Source organism: Meleagris gallopavo, chromosome 16 (assembly GCF_905368555.1).
Source record: "Meleagris gallopavo chromosome 16, MGAL_WU_HG_1.1, whole genome shotgun sequence".
Classification (NCBI taxonomy): domain Eukaryota; kingdom Metazoa; phylum Chordata; class Aves; order Galliformes; family Phasianidae; genus Meleagris; species Meleagris gallopavo.
Genome location: NC_139419.1, coordinates 1,184,808 through 1,203,884, shown reverse-complemented (window position 1 = coordinate 1,203,884; position 19,077 = coordinate 1,184,808). Strand labels below are relative to the sequence as shown.

The 19,077-nt window shown below is 45.8% G+C and overlaps 1 protein-coding gene across 3 annotated transcripts; it reads right to left on the bottom strand.

Moving 5' to 3' along the window:
• Nucleotides 1-4,306: 4,306 nt before the first annotated feature.
• Nucleotides 4,307-14,841, bottom strand: NPTX2 (neuronal pentraxin 2). 3 transcript variants are annotated; one of them, XR_014886755.1, is made up of 6 exons: nt 14,238-14,813; nt 12,815-13,031; nt 9,420-9,664; nt 7,873-8,052; nt 6,653-6,749; nt 5,822-5,968 (listed from the first exon to the last, which is right to left on the bottom strand). XR_014886755.1 is itself a non-coding variant. In XM_010719855.4 (5 exons), the coding sequence occupies exons 1-5, from the start codon at nt 14,670-14,672 to the stop codon at nt 5,741-5,743; spliced, it is 1,305 nt and encodes a 434-aa protein (XP_010718157.2). In that variant the 5' UTR covers nt 14,673-14,841; the 3' UTR covers nt 4,307-5,740. The 3 variants fall into 3 exon arrangements, 2 of the variants coding, with proteins under 2 accessions (XP_010718157.2, XP_085093505.1); XM_010719855.4 differs by lacking the exon at nt 6,653-6,749 and having other exon boundaries at nt 4,307-5,968; nt 14,238-14,841; XM_085237379.1 differs by lacking the exon at nt 5,822-5,968 and having other exon boundaries at nt 6,160-6,749.
• Between the last annotated feature and the right edge of the window lie 4,236 nt (nt 14,842-19,077).

The following is a 19,077-nucleotide window of genomic DNA, read 5'->3' as shown; positions in this document are numbered from 1 at the left end:
ATTGGTCATAAGGATAGGAAAAAAAAATATTAGGTAATATAAAAAGAGAATCTCTAATCTAAAATAGAGCACCTTCCTGCAAACCGCTTCATCACTGCAAAGCAAAGCTACGTCTGTGCTGCTTTGCCAGTCACAAATATCTCCCCAGAGAAATCTCACAGTAAATTAAGAGCCAGAGCACACAGCTCCTCCCAGGAGCTCTCTGCTGCTGCTGGGACAGGAGGAGGATGTGTGGGACAGCCTCTGCCCAGCACTGAGCCAGCAATAAGGCTGCTGCCCGCTCTGAGCCCTCCATGGTAGCGGAGAAAAGCAACTGCGTGCTGCTACAGGCAAAGAGGAGCTGTGTCTGAGACCACAGCACGGCAGGCCTCTCTCTGCAAAGAGGCAGCAATCAGCAAGCACCACGGTCAAACAGAAAGTTCTAAATCACCTGCATGCCCAGCGCTGTTACCCAGGAGGCTTTAACATACTCTTTTTAGCACGAGGATGTTCTTTAAATGGTTTCCTTTTCTCCATTGGGATCAGGAGGGCAACTTTTTTATTGAGGAGACAAGCCTGGGTGACCAGCCCCACTGCTACGGAGTAATGATTTCAAGCTGACCATAGAATGTTTTCTATTTTTTTGTTTTAAATACAAAGTAAAAGGCTTCTAGTACCTTAAAAAAACACCTTCTAAGAAATACTCATTCAGTCACCTTTCTCAATTTCTAACCATTAATCTTAGCAAGCCCTACAGAACAAATGGTGGGCACAGCTTAGCGCTCTAAAAAGCACAGCAAAGAATTGCAAAAACATCTGTTACTCTGAAAGAAAAGCACACGCCATTCCAGCGATGCCAGAGGCCCAACCCTGCAGGAGGAGCTCTGCTCCCTGCAGCCCACACAAGCTGGCCTGCAGTAATGGGATCAGTCGGGCTGTGGCACAGTGCTGCTCTGCACCCTTCGTGGCACAGCCCCGGGCAGGAGCCGGGCTGCTGGGACAGGTGGGTGCTGTGAAACCCCAGAGCTCCCGTAGTGCACAAAGCAAAGCCCTCCCAGCAGCATGAAGCACCAGGGAGCATCAGTCTGCAAAGCGCAGCCCTCACTCAGCCCAGCCCTCCTGCTGAGGAGGAAACGGACCTCCGAATGCCTGGTGCAAATGTACGCTTTCCTAAGTGCAGGCTTTCAGAAGTGCTCATAGCCAGGGGTGCAATTAATTTCATTCTTTCCAAAAGATTTTCAGCTCTGAAAAACTCATGCATTATTTAAGCCTCACAGCTAAACTACCAACGTTACCAAGGTCCGGTTTTCCTCTTTACACACAGGATAAAAAGAAGAGTTCTGGTGAAAGATCTATACAAAAAGTCCCCTACAACCTGCAAAACCCACAGGTTCCACAGAGCCCTTCCATTCCTGCAGTGCCTTTGATGGCACTCTCTCCATTAGCGGATCTCCAGTCAGTGGCAACCCTTGCTGCGCCTGCTCTCAGGTTCCTACAGCAGCATCAAGGGAACATGATTAGTGGCCAGCACCTCTGCCAGGCTGTCGTCTTCTGTATCTGCACTCTCCTGCAAGATCCAGGCTTCCCTGGACGATGATGCCATAGAGAAAGGCTGACCTCCTCTTCAAGCTTGAAAGCCGATAGTAACTACATAGTAACCGGCTGAAAACTCCTCACACATAAAGACAGGTGCCATCAGAGAACCAGAAACAAACCCAAACCGTAGTGGTACGACCAGATTTTGCAGAGCAATGGTTATCCTGGCTGAGGAAGTGCCACCTTCAGGCACCCAACCCAGTGCAGCCGCTTCACCACCGGCCCACAGCTCACCTCAGGAAACGCCCCGAGCAAAAACAGCTCTCAGGGACAAAACAGACTCAGCTGCTCCTTTGTGATCGCACATATTCGACCACTGTAGAAATGTGCACAAAAACAGGGGCAAAGCTTCACTGGTACGAATTGTTGTTGTCTTCCTTGCCCTCCTGAGACCTAAACTAAGGATTTAATGAGCAAGGGCAGCGCAGGAACCACCATCCACACAAAGGAGCTGCCTCCCTCTCACAGCCGAGGTCCTCCTTCCCTCCTCAACTCTCAGCCCTAGACAGACAGCAAGTGTGCAGCCAGACAAACTGCAAACATACAACACGATCTGCTCTTTTTAACGGCCAACCAGCCAAACAAACAAGCAAACAAACAAAAAAAACCAAGCATCTTCAAAGGAACGTATCCAAATCCTCCATCCTTTGTCACTCAGCAACCATTAAATCCATACAAGCAATAGTGCAGCACAGAAACCAGCTGACCAGCAGCCACTCCTGCCTTGCAGCCAGGCTGGCTGGCTCACAGCCCCCAGGATGCTGACCTCTCAGGGTCACGCACACCGCTCTCAGGAATCTCAGTCTGTTTTCAAAGAGAAATAGATTTTCTAGAAATCAGCATTACCACGCGTTCCAGGTGCTCTAGCTGTCACTCAGCTTTTCTTAAGTTATTACTTCTGTGTATTCAGAGCAGTTTGGGAATGAAGGTTGTCTTGTCACCTCCACGCTCCATAGACAACACAACTACTGGAACATGGCAATACTTACTCCAGTTTTGCCACCTGCTTATAAATGCCTACAAACCATGTGATCCCCAGAACATGGAGCAGCAGAGTAATTGCAATAGATTTCCATTGCAAGATAAATAATCAAAAAAATATCTCTTTACTTCTGTGTAATGAAACGCTAATATTGCATCAAAGGTGAAGATAAATACGTATATATATTAGAAAGATTTCTCAGTTGAATACACACTGCCCAGCTTTAGCTTTTACTAAAGAGTCAGCACCTATAAAAAAAAAAACAGAACCACAAAACCCTGCCTTCAAATCCCCACCATCTCAGTTATGTAATCAGTCAGACAACAACACGGGACTAAGTTGCTTATCTTTAGCAGAAAAGATCCATCTGAGCTCCGGGTCAGGTTGTAACAGGATGAATGTCCCCACACGCCCTCTCACCCAAACACCTTGACGTACCTTGGAAGAAAGCAACTATTTTTAGCACTGATTTCCACATCCAAGAGAAGCTCTGTTACACTCCCCTGTGCCCAGGTCCTCGCATGGCCTACCCAGCACAGGCAGGGCAGGATGCAGAAGCTCATGGCCAGCTGTGCTCACCGCTCCCCACCCAGCAATCACTGCTCACAAACACCCCCAGCCAGCTGGGGTTACCAGGTGTTTGCTGTTAGCCAGTCCCAAAAGCAGACCTAACATCGGGAGTGGGTCTGAATAACCCTCCAAAAAAAGATGAGCACAGCCAACCGTGCTTATGTGTGCAAAAGTGCAAAAACCCTCTGCTAGCAAATAAATCCCAACACTGAAGCAGTGTTAATGACAAAGCACTTCCACCTGCAGGCTCCCAGCCATGCAGGAAAACCTCCACGACAATTTCACCAGCGTTGCACCCTTTCAAGAGCAGAAGAGAATCTGCAAAAAGCCATTCCCTGAGAGGGCAGCCCTCAGTATGTGCAAAGCCAGACTTCAGTTCTGTCGGTTCTGAAGAACAAAATAATCACCAAGACCGGTGGACTGACAGGGAGACCGATGTCGGCAGGGAGGCCAATGCCAGTGCTGGCCCATAAGATGGTGTCAGGAGATGAGAACAGAACAAAACGTTGCACTATCCCTGCCTTTGGGACATAAAGCGTTGGGACACGGCGGTGTGTTGGTCTTGTGGGGGCAGGAAATGCCAGCACTGGTGTGGGGACTTGTTTTTTAAACCAATCCAAATGAGACCTTTGAAACCTGAAGGTGTAAATGCTCCACAGAACCCGCAGGCTCTCCCTGCCTGGCAGCACTGCGGCTGCAGCCGGTTGCTCTGAGACTGAGCACCCTCAGCTCGTTCAGCCACCCAGCAGAGCACGGTGCCTTGCTGGCAGACCCTGCACAAATGCAGTGCCTCTGCTACCACATTCTAACGGGCGATTTCAGCCTGCTTGTTGACCTGACCTCACAGCAGTTTGGGACCCTCACGCTGCCTCCAACCAGCACTGTGCCCCAGCAGCAAACTTCCATACCATCCCTCCCACTGTAACGGCCACCACCCACTGTGCCACACCATCCCCAACCTCAGCAGCAGCCAGCAGGCACAGGGCTGTGACACCACACCCAGGCTTCCAGCTCCAGCAGCTCCTTTTGGCCAAGACTGTGACTTAGGACACGTTGAGAATTCAGGTAACCTCAGAAAAGGTCTGTGCTGTTAGCAGCCTCCAGAAATATTAGCAGAACCCACAGCAATAATGAGAAAGAACGTTTAGTGACTTATGTGACTCCACAGTAATTAAGAGACTCATTTTACATTGCATTTTAATTAAAAGTTGGTTTGGTTTTTGTTGTTTTTTTTTTTTTAAGAACAGCATACTACATATTAATGGAAATATGTAACTTCAGCCTACAAATGGGACCATCACCATCTTATTCTTACAATTCAAACATATGAAAAATAAAATATGATATTTAGCTATATAAATTCCCCCACCCTTTTAAATTATTTTTCTTTTAAATAACAAAAGTATTCACTCTTTCCCAGTACAGTGCGTTTGCTATCTGCGAGCCACAAACTAAGTAGTCACATCGATGCCAAGGAAATAGCAACACTGTTTGCAAAATATTTAGAGAAAATTAAAAGATATTGCATTCAGCCCAGTGCTTACAGAAGAGACAGTCAGCAAGAATTGAAAAACCAGCACATTTTACATAGGACCGTTATAATAACATAGAAAACAGCACAGAAGACTTATGTTGGAAAAATATATAGTGATTCTTAGCAAGCAGAAACTGAACTTTGGCACTTGCTCATAAAAAGGCCTTTCAAAGCAAAACAGAACAGAAATTCACTTATTCACAGCTTGTATATTTAAAAAAAAAAAAGAAAAAAGACAAGGAATAAAGCAAGAGAAACAATAGAGAAAAGTTTACAGGCCAGGTCACTGTAAATTCAGTACATTCACCTACAGAAAATACAAACGCAATCCTTCATCCAACCATCTCTCCTGGGATCCTGGCCAGGGAAAGAGGCTTTGGGACAGAGCCCCACCTACAGCTTCTCTGCTTCCACGGAGCTCCGCTGGCCACAGCCTATCTTCACATTGAATGAGAACTGCATTTGTCAGATAACATCGCCTCCTTATCACAAAATAAAGATTTCTGATCCGAGAATTAAGAAGCAAGACTGTTGCACTCAGACGATGGCTGTTCTGCTCTACTCACAGTTGCACATAATCACTGAAATATAAGGATTAGGTGATTTCTTTAAAAAGGGCTAAAAAAGAATGGCTTCGATTCAAAGGGGAGACAATAGACTGGAAGGAAGGGCTCCCGTTTAGCCTGTTAATCTCAGTGCTTTGTCAGACCTCATATTACCAAAAGGAGTACCAAAGTGAACCTGAGCAAGGCTGCTCCCCAGCCCTGCCAGGAGAACTGATGCCCTGTACAGGGCCTGAGCCAAAGGCAGCTCAGCCCAAAGCATGTTTTTGGATTGGGCCGCGGGGAAGGAAGGGCTGCTCTAACCAACGAGTGCTTCTTCCATTGTCAGGCTCAGTGCCCCAGAACTAGCAGCTTTTTGTTATTTTATTTATTCATTTTTGCACTGAGGCCATTTATTCAATTTCTTTATTTTCTATTTTTGAGGAGTTACGGAAGGGCAGAGAGAAAAATCAGTGCTTTATATCGCACAGGAGATTGTCCTACTAAAAGGGGGCACTTGGTGGGAAACGCTTGCAGCTACAAATCTAGCAGGCGCTCTTCACATGTCTCCACAGGCCACTTAGTTGCACCTCCAAACACATCCACGTTGTTATCAACCCAGGGGATGATGTTGCCAGGCATGTTGGTAGAGCAGTTAGCAATATTCATGATGTCTTCAGCTTTTAATACCCTGTCCCATATATTGAACTGGCTCATCTCCCCAACGAAGGCTTGAGTTGCATCAAATCTTCCTCCAACTGTGTCCTTTAGGCACACAAGAATTAGGATTAGACGAGAAGGTTATTTCAGTATTTTTTTTCCCACCAAACTTGCAGACCCTCCCACCCACTGCCACCCTGCTAGAAGGAAGAATTGCACTGAAGAGCACCTTCAAGCTTCTGGAAGGTCCACTGTGAACAAGATGTTATTCTCTGAAACAGTTAAAAGCCCCAGTCTGAAATGGTTTAGATTTATTCAAAGCAAACAGTAGTAACTGCATATCAGCACACAATGGTACAACAGTCATTTGTAGTTAGAGCTACGCTTCACCAAGTCTGACTTAGGATCCATTTTGCAAGCTTGGCACAAGAAAGCTTCAGCAAGAGCTACACTCAAAGCTTTACAGTTAGAGATTAAACTGTAACTGCAGCACTTCGTCAGTTGTCCACAGGGACCGCAAGATGGGATCTCTGGGTCTGGATACAGAGGCTTCTGCCGGCTGAACCACGTGAGTAACTCCAACTGTTACTGCACAAGCCTGAAGTGTTTGTTTGCTCAACTTGAAGACCAAAATCATACTGTGTAATCACACTAACAGAAAACTGACGGCACAGGAGAAGGCCAAGCACTGCACAGGAAAGTGGTAAAAGAGTTACAGAAAGGTTGCCAGCCATTTAATAGTAAGTTGGAGCATCTGCTATGTCAAGTGTGTTAGGATTCTGAATTTACCATTCTGTCACTTATGTCATGGATAAAGATCCACTGAACTCAGCACCAGGACAAAATTAATTCTTCACTGTCTTGCCCAGCTGTGAACTTCAAAATCCTGGAGAAATAATATTTTCTGATATGTATTACAAATCAATGTAACACATAACAATCCAAAAAATAGAGAAAAATGTGAAGATAACAGAGCCGTGAATTCATGGGCAATAGATTAAAGAGATGTTAACTATATGAAAGATTAAAAATCCTTTGCTTTTTTCCACATTCAGAAATGACTCATCCTCAATTTCCTAACTGTGTTCTGTTGGCAATACCAATATCTAAGTTTTCTTAGCATTTGCATTTGGAGAGTTATTTACTTACACCTTTAATGAGAAACCAAATATATGTAGAATGTAGAATTCAAAACTCTGACTTCAGACTCGTCTTTAAAGTAGACATGAACTTCTAAATTAGTCATGAATTCCACTATTGTCAAGATATGGTATGTTACGTACCTAAAAGCCATACAATTCAGCCTAGAGGGAATTCTCCCTAGAAAGTGCATCTGTAAAAGATCCTGATAAGCCCACATGCTCTCCAGTTCCCACTGTCGCTGGTCTGCTCATCCCCATTCCTTCCTGCTCATTCCTTTGTCTAATCTGAGGCTCTAGGACTAACATTCCGACTATTCTTGGATAATGAGGTGGTGGAGGGGAGAGAAAAATAAACAAAAATATCAATCTGTTAAGGGGATGGCCAATTTGGCTTCAATTAAAAAATAAAAAAAAATAAAAAATTGAAGCAAGCATGATCTGCTTCAGAAAGCTCCTTTTTAACTGCTATTTTCTGTAACTTCAGTGGCTACATTGATAGCTGTCAGCAATCTAGCTGGAAGAACTTCATTATGGCATTATTCAGCTGCACTCTGTAGCATTAAGAGTAGAAATGATTTCCAACATGAATATTCTGAATATTTAATAAATGAAACAAAACTTTAGTGTGATTATACGAAGTTTCTTTCTTTTCATCTTTTAGATAGCACAATATATATACAATAAGACCAATCATTTAACGGTTTTTCCTCACAACTATATGTCTGGAGAGTCTTAATTTTCCTTATTTTAATTGGGCTTTTTTTCTTTGTTTTTCTTTTTTTTGTTTGTTTGTTTGTTTTTGTTGTTTTTTTGTTGTTGTTTTTTTAAACAAACCACACAACCAGTGGAACTCAGCCACTCACATACCTGCTCCTGACCCAGGATCAAGACACCTCCAGGTTTAATTGGGTGCCAAGGGGCAAGATTCTCTCCAGTGCCAAGCTTCTCTCCGTCCTGAAAAGCCTCCCACATTCCATCTCTTGTTGTCCATGTTATACAGATATGATGCCATTTTCCATCACTAATGAAGAGAGGAAGCTGGGCAACCTACAAAAATAATAACAGTAATAGTCCTAAAGAATACTGAATGCTGCAAACCAAGTCTGTCAGTTCAAGCACAACATTTCTAAAAGGCCAGTATCTATCTACCATCTGCACAGGCATAAATGTCAGGAGCAGATGCTAATTCATATTCTCCTACTTTGTCCCAGCAGTTTTGTCTTCAGAAATTTACTTAAATCTCACTGCTTAACCCTAAATTTCCACCCAGTGCTCACACGTTAAGTTTCTCTTCAGGTCTAAGGTTTGTCTGCACCATCTGCAGTAAAAACTGTGACTTACAGAGTGGAGTGCTTCCAGTAGAGCTCACGGAAGCTATTATGCAGGGACTATGCTCCCTTAGGACTTTGAGCTAAAAACCTACAAGTCAAAGACACAAATGCAGTGGGCTACAAAGCAGCTGTGATGTGGGAGAGAGAAAAACACAGCAGAACATTAGTGCAACCAACATAAGAAAAAATTGGTAAGACGAGCATGCTCACATCTCCTTCTCTTCCAGCAGCCATCACAAACACTCTGCTTTTATTTGTATTGATCTGGGAGGATGGTGGGCCTGTTACAAGTCCTTAAGTAGCCACATGACTGAACCAGCCGGGTTGCCCTGTAAATCTGTAAACACCCAATCCCTTGGAGAGCAGTGAGTTACTAGGAAACCTAACGGGCCAAAGAAAACAAGGGATGGTGCCTGAAGGCAAGTTGTGCTACAGTGCAGCCTGGGCAAAGTTGAGAATCTCATCGCACTCACAGGGATTCCAACCCCGTCACTCTGCTACCAGCAGTTACACTTTGTGACTAACCCAAGCTGAGAGTGAGGGAAAAGGGAGTGCTCAATTAATTGTCACTTTCTGTATAAAGACAAAGTCTTGAAAAGTTGCATTTAAACTGATGTTCAGTCACTAAACTTAATAAAACCAGCAACAATGATGTGCCTTTTGTTCTCTGCTTTCTGCCAGCGTAGTCTTAGCATAACTGAACTTGTAGGGTTATAAAGATAAAAATACTGCAGTTGGCTTAGATCTCACAGGTGGCATAGTAGTGTGGCTTCAAATACTGCTTCTGCTCCTTAAAAGCAAACAGAGGGTTACAAACACAAGAAGCCAAGACCTGCTGGTAACTCCAGAGGTGCACACCTCTCTGTCATGCCCCCGCAGTGCACAAAGACGTGCACCATTTGACTTTGTTGAGTGTACTTCTGTTCACGACAGATGGGCAGCAACAGAAAAGCAGGCACAGCTCTAGAGCTGGCTGCCTCACAGGGAGCCAAGGAGTTCTGAGAGGTACCAAGGGTTCAGGCTTAGAAACACCAAGTGTTATTCTGAGCACACAGATGAATAAAGGAGCTAATTGATTCTCACCTTATCGTTAATTAGCAGTTCAATTGGATTATTCCCCCACTCTATGAGGACAATTTCATTAGCTTGACCAGGAACAGCATATGAGAACGGAGTGCCAATTCCAGGAGAAGCACTCGATCTCAGCCATAAACATACAGTGAAAGCATACAGCTCTGGCAGAGTCTTCTTGATCTTCCCATACAAGTAGTTGGTGCGAAGAGGAAGGGACACTTTGAACTCATCAGGTGATTTAAACGCACTGTTACCTAGAATGACATTGAGGAGGAAAAACCTTTAACGCAAGACAAAACAACATATATGTAATTAAAGTTAGGAAAAAATATAATTTCTACTGAGAATCTTTAATCTTACTCACTTTAGAGAGGGTACACAAAAATATATTGAAGGAGTATTAGCAAATGTTGATTCTACAGCGCAGTTAAAATACAACTAGATTTTATATACAACGTGCTAATTACTTAGCTTATTTTTCCTGCTTGCTCAGAGCAAAATATTGGGTGGCACACAACTAATGAGAAGCTATTAAATATTTTTCTTTCTTCATCACTCAGCTCACGGCTAGAGGCCTTCTTATTTCACACAGTTCAAACTGTTTTAAAAGATATTTATTGCTACTAAACAAGGAATCTCTGGTACGCTCATTACTAAAGCATCACAGCATTTCACAAAGGAAGCCTCTTTTCCTAATACTCCCACACAGGGAGCCAGCAGCAGTATCCCCATTCTGCAGGTAGCTGGCTGAGATAACAGGTTGAAGCTCCCATTCTGGATGGCCAGTCTGAAGTAACAAGAATTAACACATTCCATAAAGTAGAGTTACGTTCAGTAGGACAGATTTCCACCCCAGAGACAAAACCTGTTCTGGAGATCTGAACCAAAATATAAGGCTGAAGTTGAAAGTGACCCAGAGAAAAACGTGACAGAAAGTTGAGAACTGCGGGACATTGACGTAGCTACCTGCAAGTAATGTTTTAGATTTAGATATATTCATGAGAAGAGAGATATCCCAAATTGTGTCACTAAATAAAACACTACAGTTCTGCAGAAGAGCATCAACTTCAACCTTTTAGCTACTTGTTCTTATCCCCACCCCATCATTTACCCACATTCCTGAAACAAACGACATCCCCTGCCAAATTTTCACTCCCATCCAAATGAAGAGCTGCTGCCACAAAAGGTTGCCACAATTTTTATATGAAATTTTTAAACTGTCGGCACTCTATCAGTACCCATTCTCAGAAGTGGAAGTGTTGTGACTGTATTTTTTCACAAAGAGTAGATGGAAGAAGAAAGAGCTCTTTCTTGAGGAACTTACAGATATTCCAAATTTATAAGCAAATAAAAACAGGGTCTTAGGGCCAACGTTCAGCAATCTCCACTAGGATGGCACAGCCTGTCTCACGTATAATAGAAAATGTACTCCATTGAGAGCATTAGTCACTGTCTGGAAGAGCTAAAGGAAGCAATAATAGGTTGGTAAAGAATAAAAGTATAACCAAGATGAACAGGCACAGTGAAAGACAGTCCTTGCCCTAAAGAATCTCAATTAATTTTGAACAAGGACAACAAACAGTCATTCCATTTTAGAGGGGTTTAGATTTAAAACACAGCAAGTGACTTGTCCACGTTTCCAGCAGCACTGCACACCACAGTTAAGGCCAGGCACCATCAGTTGCAGGACCATTCCTCCCCTCAGCCCTTCTTTTTATCGCATCACGTACTGCAGTAGCAACAAACAACAGGTAAAGAAATGACCAGAAGACTTTGGTAATCATGGTAGCCGTGTGAACCTCAAGCTCCTCTGCCCCACCGATACGCACGACTTCTGTCACAATTACAACAGAAACCCAAAGTTCATGCAGCCACCTGAGAAGGTCGGTACTTCTCCATTTACCTCACTTCAGGGCAGCCAGGAGCTTATGGCACGCTCGTTAGCCGACTGGAACAGATGCTAAAGAGTATGTCATTTACAATAAAAGCACAGGAGAAATCCTATTTTTAGGAGATGTCAGATCACAATAAACATTGACTTCGTGCAGTCTACAGATTGATGAAGTTCTTAGATCGTTATTACCCTCACTTTGGTTTGACTGAGGAGCCAAAGGCACAGAAGAGCTAAGCAAACTGCAATGTAACAGACAGCAAATTACACAACCAGAAGCAAACTTGTGCTTTGGTTCTGGCCCCAACTTCCCTGGAGGCTTGCAGAAGACAGCCTTCTCCTCCACACACAAAACACAGAGCTGGGAAGGGGCTATTTTTAACCAAAATAAATTACACATCCTTGTTCTCCCACTGCTACATCTCTCTTTCTGATGACTTACTGATATGAGTCACATCTTTCAGAGACAGACTAGCAATACTTGCCACATAAGACACTGACAGACTACCAGTTCTCCAGTATATTAGTTACAGTGTAGGCCTTACTTCAGCTCTAGGGAAAGCATCAAATGACGGTCAGTAGAGGAACTCCTCTTCCTCTTTCCTTCCACACTTTTATTTAAAAACAATAATACAGTATTAAAAAACTGACTCTTAGCCTTCATTTTTAAAGTAATGAGATACACGTGTTCACATCATTTTCAAAGCATGTCCATTGGGCTGTTTTCAAGCAGAGAGCCATTTACCTTGGAAAAATCTTGTAAAGAATGGACAGTGATACCTACTGGTACTGCCCACTCTTAAACAGAAAAATAGTTCTGATCTTCAGCTCATTTCTATGGGTATCTGTAATTCAAATGAATGAATTCTATTCAACTGTACAAGTCTCAGCAATAATTAATTTAAGTATCATCAAAATGACTGGGATTAAGAGAGTGTCCTCCAGTGGCACCGTGTATAATCTACTGTAAACTCCAAGGGCTACTTGGGAACAGGACACAATTCAAGTACTTGCTGTTACTCAGTGGCATAACCAGCAATAAAATTAGAGACTTTATCCCAGCAGCAATACTTCAAAAAGCAACAGGAAATGGTTCTGGAAAAGATGCCATTTATTACATGAAAGGCAGTTGTATGGGCTACATTAGCACAATTCCCCAATAAAGAAAGGTAGTTCGTAAATGTGCACTTGGTGTGACCCCAGTATTTATCACACCGATATCGTACTACTTCCAGTTTTCACTCATCTCCTTAATATGCATCTGTCTCACAAACACTGAGAATTGTCAAGGTAAGAGACAGAAAACCAAAGCCATGCAGAGGCCTCACAAGCAGGAAGCCTAGGATAGAAGAAAGAATGGAATCTAAGCATTAGCACCTAACACCTAGTCCAGCACCTTAACCAGAAGGCAGCTGTCCTTCCCTCAGGGAACACATTTACAGCAGCTTACTAGATGGGGAGAGAAGGCAAAGTAAATCAGCATGGAGAAGAGTCTGGATTCTGTGCAGATTACCTTTTTCTAATTCAGACACCCTTTCTAGCAAAGCATTCAAGGCTGTCTCTGTCTTCTGCCGATGGGCCGATGTCTCATTATGAAGCAAAGATTTTTCATCCTCAAGCTCAGCCACCTTGCTCAGCAGCTGGCGTTCCAGGTCTCCAAGCCTCCGCTGGAGCATCTCCCGCAGGTCATTGGGCAGCGCTGCATACGACACGTTGGCTCGGAGTTGGTGCTTCAGGGGAAAGAAGGAAAAAACATCATCATTTCTAAAAGAGAAAGTTAAATGTGGATACGTTTCTGACTCAAGGAGGGGAAGGCAGGATCACTGAGCTCTCCAGCAAGCACAAAAGAGGCACTGCTTTTTAGCACTTGTCAAGTTCAGTGCTTTCATCAGCACTGTAGCAAAACACGTCCTGAAACAGAAAGGCACTTTTGTAAGAGGTTTCCTGCATTTCATATGAAGGAGCCCCCTCGTACCTTCAAGTTAAGTGAAATCAATGTAGGAGGGCAGGTCTGATGCACTTCCATTAATATGGGTATACATGGCACATTAGTTCAGTTTTTCCTTTTCTTATTGCAAATAATGTTGCCATATAGAAAAACTATTATTTAAACTAAAAAGTTGAAGTACTCAAGTTTCCTCGGTTTCAGTTTGCAGAGTATGGAATCGGATGCTCTTTAGACCAGTTATAGATACTAAGAGTGAAAGAATTATCTAAACCACAACGAAGAAAATCTAGTTAAATAGGGCTGGGATCTCGGATACAAGGAAGCCTACAGCTCCACTGCCTCCTACTCCAGCGGTGTTTCCCTTCTGCAGCCCTAAGAACACAACGGCAGCACGAGGCGCCCCGAGAAGCCGGCAGCGATACCAGAAGGTTGTTACACAACCACATCGCTCCGAACTGCACGTGACAAACAGTCCGCCGCTCACACCTCACAGAGTAACGCCAAAGCAGCTCTCCATCCTCCCGGGCATCGGCGAACCCCTCCCTGGAGGACGGCCGGAGGAGCGCAGCGCCCAGCGCCGCTCCCGTGGGGAATCTCCCTATCGATTATTTCCACACGCACCACCCAGCCGCTGCCCGGAGGCACTCGGCAACCCTCCGGAGTTGGGAAGGAGTTCCCTATTTCAGTCAGGGGCACGGGGCGCGTTCTTTCTATCCAACGTCAGCCCTAAATACATCACCCCGTCTCCACGCCAGCCCCGGCAGTGCCCCCGTCACCGCACCTCGATCCCCATCGAGTCACATCCCCAAAAGAAGAGGTTTAGACGCGAGCACGGGAACCGAGGCAGGAAAACCGTGCCCCATCCCCGCACAGCGGAGCCACGCGCTGGCGGAGCAGCCCTCAGAGCGGCACCGAGAAGCCGAGCCCCGCGCAGCGCCCCGGCCGGGAGGAGAGCTGGGAGCCGAGCGGGGCAGCCGGCCGGCCGTACCTCCAGGCTCTCCAGACGGTCCTTCAGGGTCTGCATGGTGCGGCTCAGCTGGTCGATGACCTGCGCCGGGTCCCGCGGCAGGTCGCCCATCGTGTCCTTGCCCTTCTCCTTCTTCCACGGCCCCTTGCCGTCGGTCACCTCGCAGCGGCTCAGCTTGCCGGTGAGCTCGCGGATGGCCTCCCGCTGGCTGCCGATGGTCTCCTTCTGCTGCAGGACCGTCTCCCGCAGCTGCAGCACGGTGGCCTTCAGCTCCTCCTCGGGGGCCGGCGAGCCGCCCTGCGCGGGCACAGGGGGCAGCGGGCAGCCGGCGCCGGCGGCGTCCAACGGCAGCGAGGTGCAGACGAAGCGGCTGCCCGGAGGGCTCTCGCGCTCCCCCGCCGCCCCTCGGCCGCCGGCGGCCACGGCGAGCAGCAGTCCGGCGACTACGGGCAGCATCCCGGCGGCCGCGCGGAGCGACGGCGGGGCGGCGACGGCGGGACGGGGACGGCGGCCGATCCCGCCGCGCTGCCGGGAGCCGGGAGCCGCCCGCCCCCTCCCCTCGCGCTCCTCGCGCGGCTCTCGCGCCGCCGCCGGCCCGCGGCTCTTATAGGCGGGGCGGGCGCGCGGGGGCTCGCGCCGGTTGGCTGCGGCCTCCGCTGACGCCGCCCGGTCCCGGGGCCGCGGCTGAGAGGGGGCACCGAGCGCCCACCGCCCGCCACGAGCCCAGCGGGGCGCCGGGAGCGCCGAGCACCGCCGAGCTGCCGGCCGGCGCTGGCACGGAGCAGAGGCGCGACGCCGGTCGGAGCGGAGCGGCGCTCGGCTCTCGCAACGGGGGGAAAAAGGGACTGGGGCGTTCCAAGAAGGAGCGTCAGAAATCTCCGTGGAGGACCGTCAGAGCGCCGTGGGCTTCGCTCTATCGTTCGTGGCATCTAATAGTTTGGAGCGTAATTATTTTCAATTTCTGCCCACCCAAGGACGTAGCACTCCGCCCCGGCAGGGCAGCACACACGGGCTGCGCTCTGGCCGCCCCCGGGTACAATTTCTCACTTGGAGCAAGTTTACAGATGGACACTGAGGACATTTTACCACGGAGCAAATAATTACTATATATTACTTGATTAGCGATTAATAAAACCGAGGAATAATATGTCATAACAACCCAGGTGCCCGTGTGAATTACTGGATGTTACAGAGCCTGCAGAGCTGCACGTCAGCCACAGGTACCACACTCGCTCCCTGCAGCCCAGCTGGTCTGCTCACACCCTCCAGCAACGCCCTGCGTGGAAGCTGCATTACTCAGAGCTGACGGCAGCCAATAAGTCACAGCAGGGAGAGATGCGGCTCACATGGCTTACTCAGAGGGAGAGAATACAGAGGATGTGTTACAGGCGACCGGAGGCTCCAATTTCTGCCTGAACTCCTTCTGTCTGCAAAGCAAACATCACAGCTCCGTGCAGCGCGGCTGCCTGCCCGGCTCAGGCTCTAACAGCTCTGCACCAGCTAAAGCACTGGGATGCTGCTGAGGACCATACACGTACCAGGGAACACCCCTCCTGCCAACACAGCGTCCTGCCAGCCCACACAACTCTAAGAAATATTAAAACCTACATGCAATTGTGTACCACATTTTTTGTTCTACCTGTACGATCATTCAGTCACACCTGCATCTCGTTGTAACCCATTTCTCAAGTATCACACGAAACAGTAATAAATATCTTAACAAAAGTAGTGCATAATGCCGGTTCCCCTTTCCTTAAGGCCCATTATCCTATCGTAGGCCAGCAGTACCCAGTGCTTTTACAGGGGTTGATTCCCTGCTCTGTAGCATGAACTGGGATGGCTCCCTGTGAAAAAGGCCTCACTGCACTTCAACTGAAACTTCGTATTCCTGGTCCAGATTTTTAAACTCATCTCACATAGAGGTGTCGCCAAGCAAAGATTTTGGCTCAATGCTTAACTAATAAAGGCATTGCTCCTTTTGAGTTTCAAGCAGCATACAGGCTGTTTAATCAGAGATTGTCCTAATCTCTAATTTAGGCAATCTGAGAAGTAACTCAAACAGCAGCAAGCAATACACAACTGATTTCCAGAGGTCTGTACAGTACATGGCAGTAAATTGCTTATGAGAAGTTTTATCCTTTATTACAACACTGCTTTCACGTTGGCAGACAAGGACAGTAAAATGGAAAGAACCACAACAGAGATTCAGGAACATCAGTGAGCTGAGATGGTGAGTGTGGAGGCAGGGTGGGCAGGCACACAGATGCAGCCCCTCCTCACCTTCAGCAGCCCCACGATTTTTCCCATGGTATTTCATGCTCTCAGCACCACCCCGATCACCTACTGCTCCTCACTTACTGTCTGGGACACCTACATGTAGTGCAGGTATTAATTTATGAAAACATTCCCTTGTCATCATAGCCAGTGGGGGTTTTTTTCGTGGTTTTTTTGTTTGTTTGTTTGTTTTTTAACTGCTGAAGGCCACATCAAATCTTCATTTTGAGTGACTAATATGCAGCAGTACATTATCATAAAGCATACAAAAAAAAAAAAAGGAGAAGACCTGTCATCTTAATATATTACAAGCTAAGGAATAAGTAAATTGAATATCTGCTAATCAGAGAGGTTAAAAAAACAGCTGAATGTTGTTTCTCTTTCCTTACATTCAGGCCCAACATCTCATAGGCACAGTGGCCATATTTCACTGTGGTACAGAAGCTGACTGGGGTAAAGGCAGAAGCACAGGAGAGCAAATAGATACTGCTGCAGTTTAAACTCCCTGGCTCTGGGGCTGTCAGGCAGCCCGGCATCTCTGCAGCCACAGAATGGATTTTTAATTTTTAATTTAACTTTGACAGTTTCCACTGCCATCAGAAGGGCTTTAATCTCTTTAGATACAGCATTTGCATGCTAGCTGCTAGCGATCTTCGATGCACAACTGTTGTAACTCATACTTGAAATTTAATATGTATGTAAAATGCAGCTGGACTCTCGGTAACAGAAATCTGTTGTGTTCAGGATGCAGGTCTGGAACTCAGCAGATCCGACACAGAACTCTGCTAACACACTCCTACAGGTAAGCCAAGTCACTAACACAATCTCAGGGAAACTTCCAACTGAATTTGAAGATGTGCCACATTTTTTAAGGTGCCCTTGGCACATTCATGGCAGCATTCAGATCACTTCAGATGGCAGACAGGACTCTCGTTTTCTGATACTTTGGTTTTGTTTCATGCATCACTGTCAGATGTTCAGTGGAAATAGCATTCTAGCAATCTCAAAGGCTCTAAAGTTCAGTTAAGCCTACACCTTTTTAGATATGACTTACAAGTTCATGTTTTACTGTAATGGAAGTAAGCACCTACCTGCCCAGTGAAATCCTCACAACCACTAGATGTTCAATTTCTGCCAGTAAGTACCTAAGTTTTAATGCCTTGCCCCAGGGAACTTATGAAGTTACCTTTAGTTTCTCTATGCCTCTTTGAAAAATACAGTAATTTCTCTGAATGTTCATGGTTTTAAAAATGTAGACAAACTGCTTTTGTCTGCTTAGTCTGAGAGCAGAACAGGAGCCCACACTAACCACGCTAACAGACATTTGTTGTAGCATTCTGCATGCCACCAGCAGTGATCTCAAAGAAGTAATTAACAAGCAAATCTGTCTTCTCATCTTGCACATTGTGTCATTGAGAACATATTCCAATCAAAAAAGACCGACTTCATTTGTATGAAAACCCCAGCAAAACTGCAGAGCAATGCACCAGCAATGATAATTGAAATTATGTACGCTGTTCAGCATCCTTCTTAATGTTTGCAGAATAAATCAGAGAGATGAACAGAGTCTTTATCCACATCATCTATTTCTAGCAGTCTCCTGGCTGCTAGCTGGAGATCTGCCACCAAACTGAATTCAAATCCAACTAAGTATCTCTTCAGGGACTTTGTATCAGAAAATAAGGGGGGAACAGCTCATGAACCAGTTACCAGGAGATAACTACCTGGCTACAGAAGTTACCAGCCACAACACCTCGGGATACTGCAGCAAGAGGATTCTGTTAACAGACTTCAGATGTTCTTCACATTCCCATCTTACAAAGCTTCTGTGGAGAAAATACAAGCAGAATATTAGAAGAAACCGATCATTATGAGACACACTCCCTTATTCTTTCCATTTCCTAAGCTGTTCTATGAAAATCATAAATGAAAACTATATTCCCTTTTAACTCAACAGGATTTTTTGCCATTGATCTGAACCGATTCAGCTTTTCTCTAGATCATCTGAATGATGCATTACCTTTCTGAGAATCATTATTAGGACGAGCTTCCTTCTGGCAGAGGGAGAACAGAACTTACCCTAGAGGTGATCACTGTAATACTAACTTCGTCAGAGAGATCACTGCAGGAACTTTCTAAGAACACGAGACACTTAAAAAGATCTCGCTGCCTCTAGCATTCCCATGTGCTGCTGGTGACCAAAGGACAGGCACAGCAGACCTTTCTGGGAACACACACCAGCTGTCTCACTGTGATACTAATCGCCAACCAGGAGAACAGCGGCTCAGCTTCTGCAGGGCTGTTATCTTCCTGGAGCTCTGCAGACATTTAGCCCTGAATACCAAGATCACAAACGCATTTCAGCAGTGAAATAGGTTACCCACATGGAGAACAAGCACGGAGACCTTCACTGCCCTCTATTACTCAATACTTAAGAACATAAATCCTCCTCAGGTTGAAAGAAATCTGCCCAATTCAAAGCACAATGCAGAACATGTACAGGCTCTGGCTAGGGATACACAGAATATATATGAATAGATCTTAAAACACACGTACAGGCAAACATTGAATACTTCCACATGTTCAG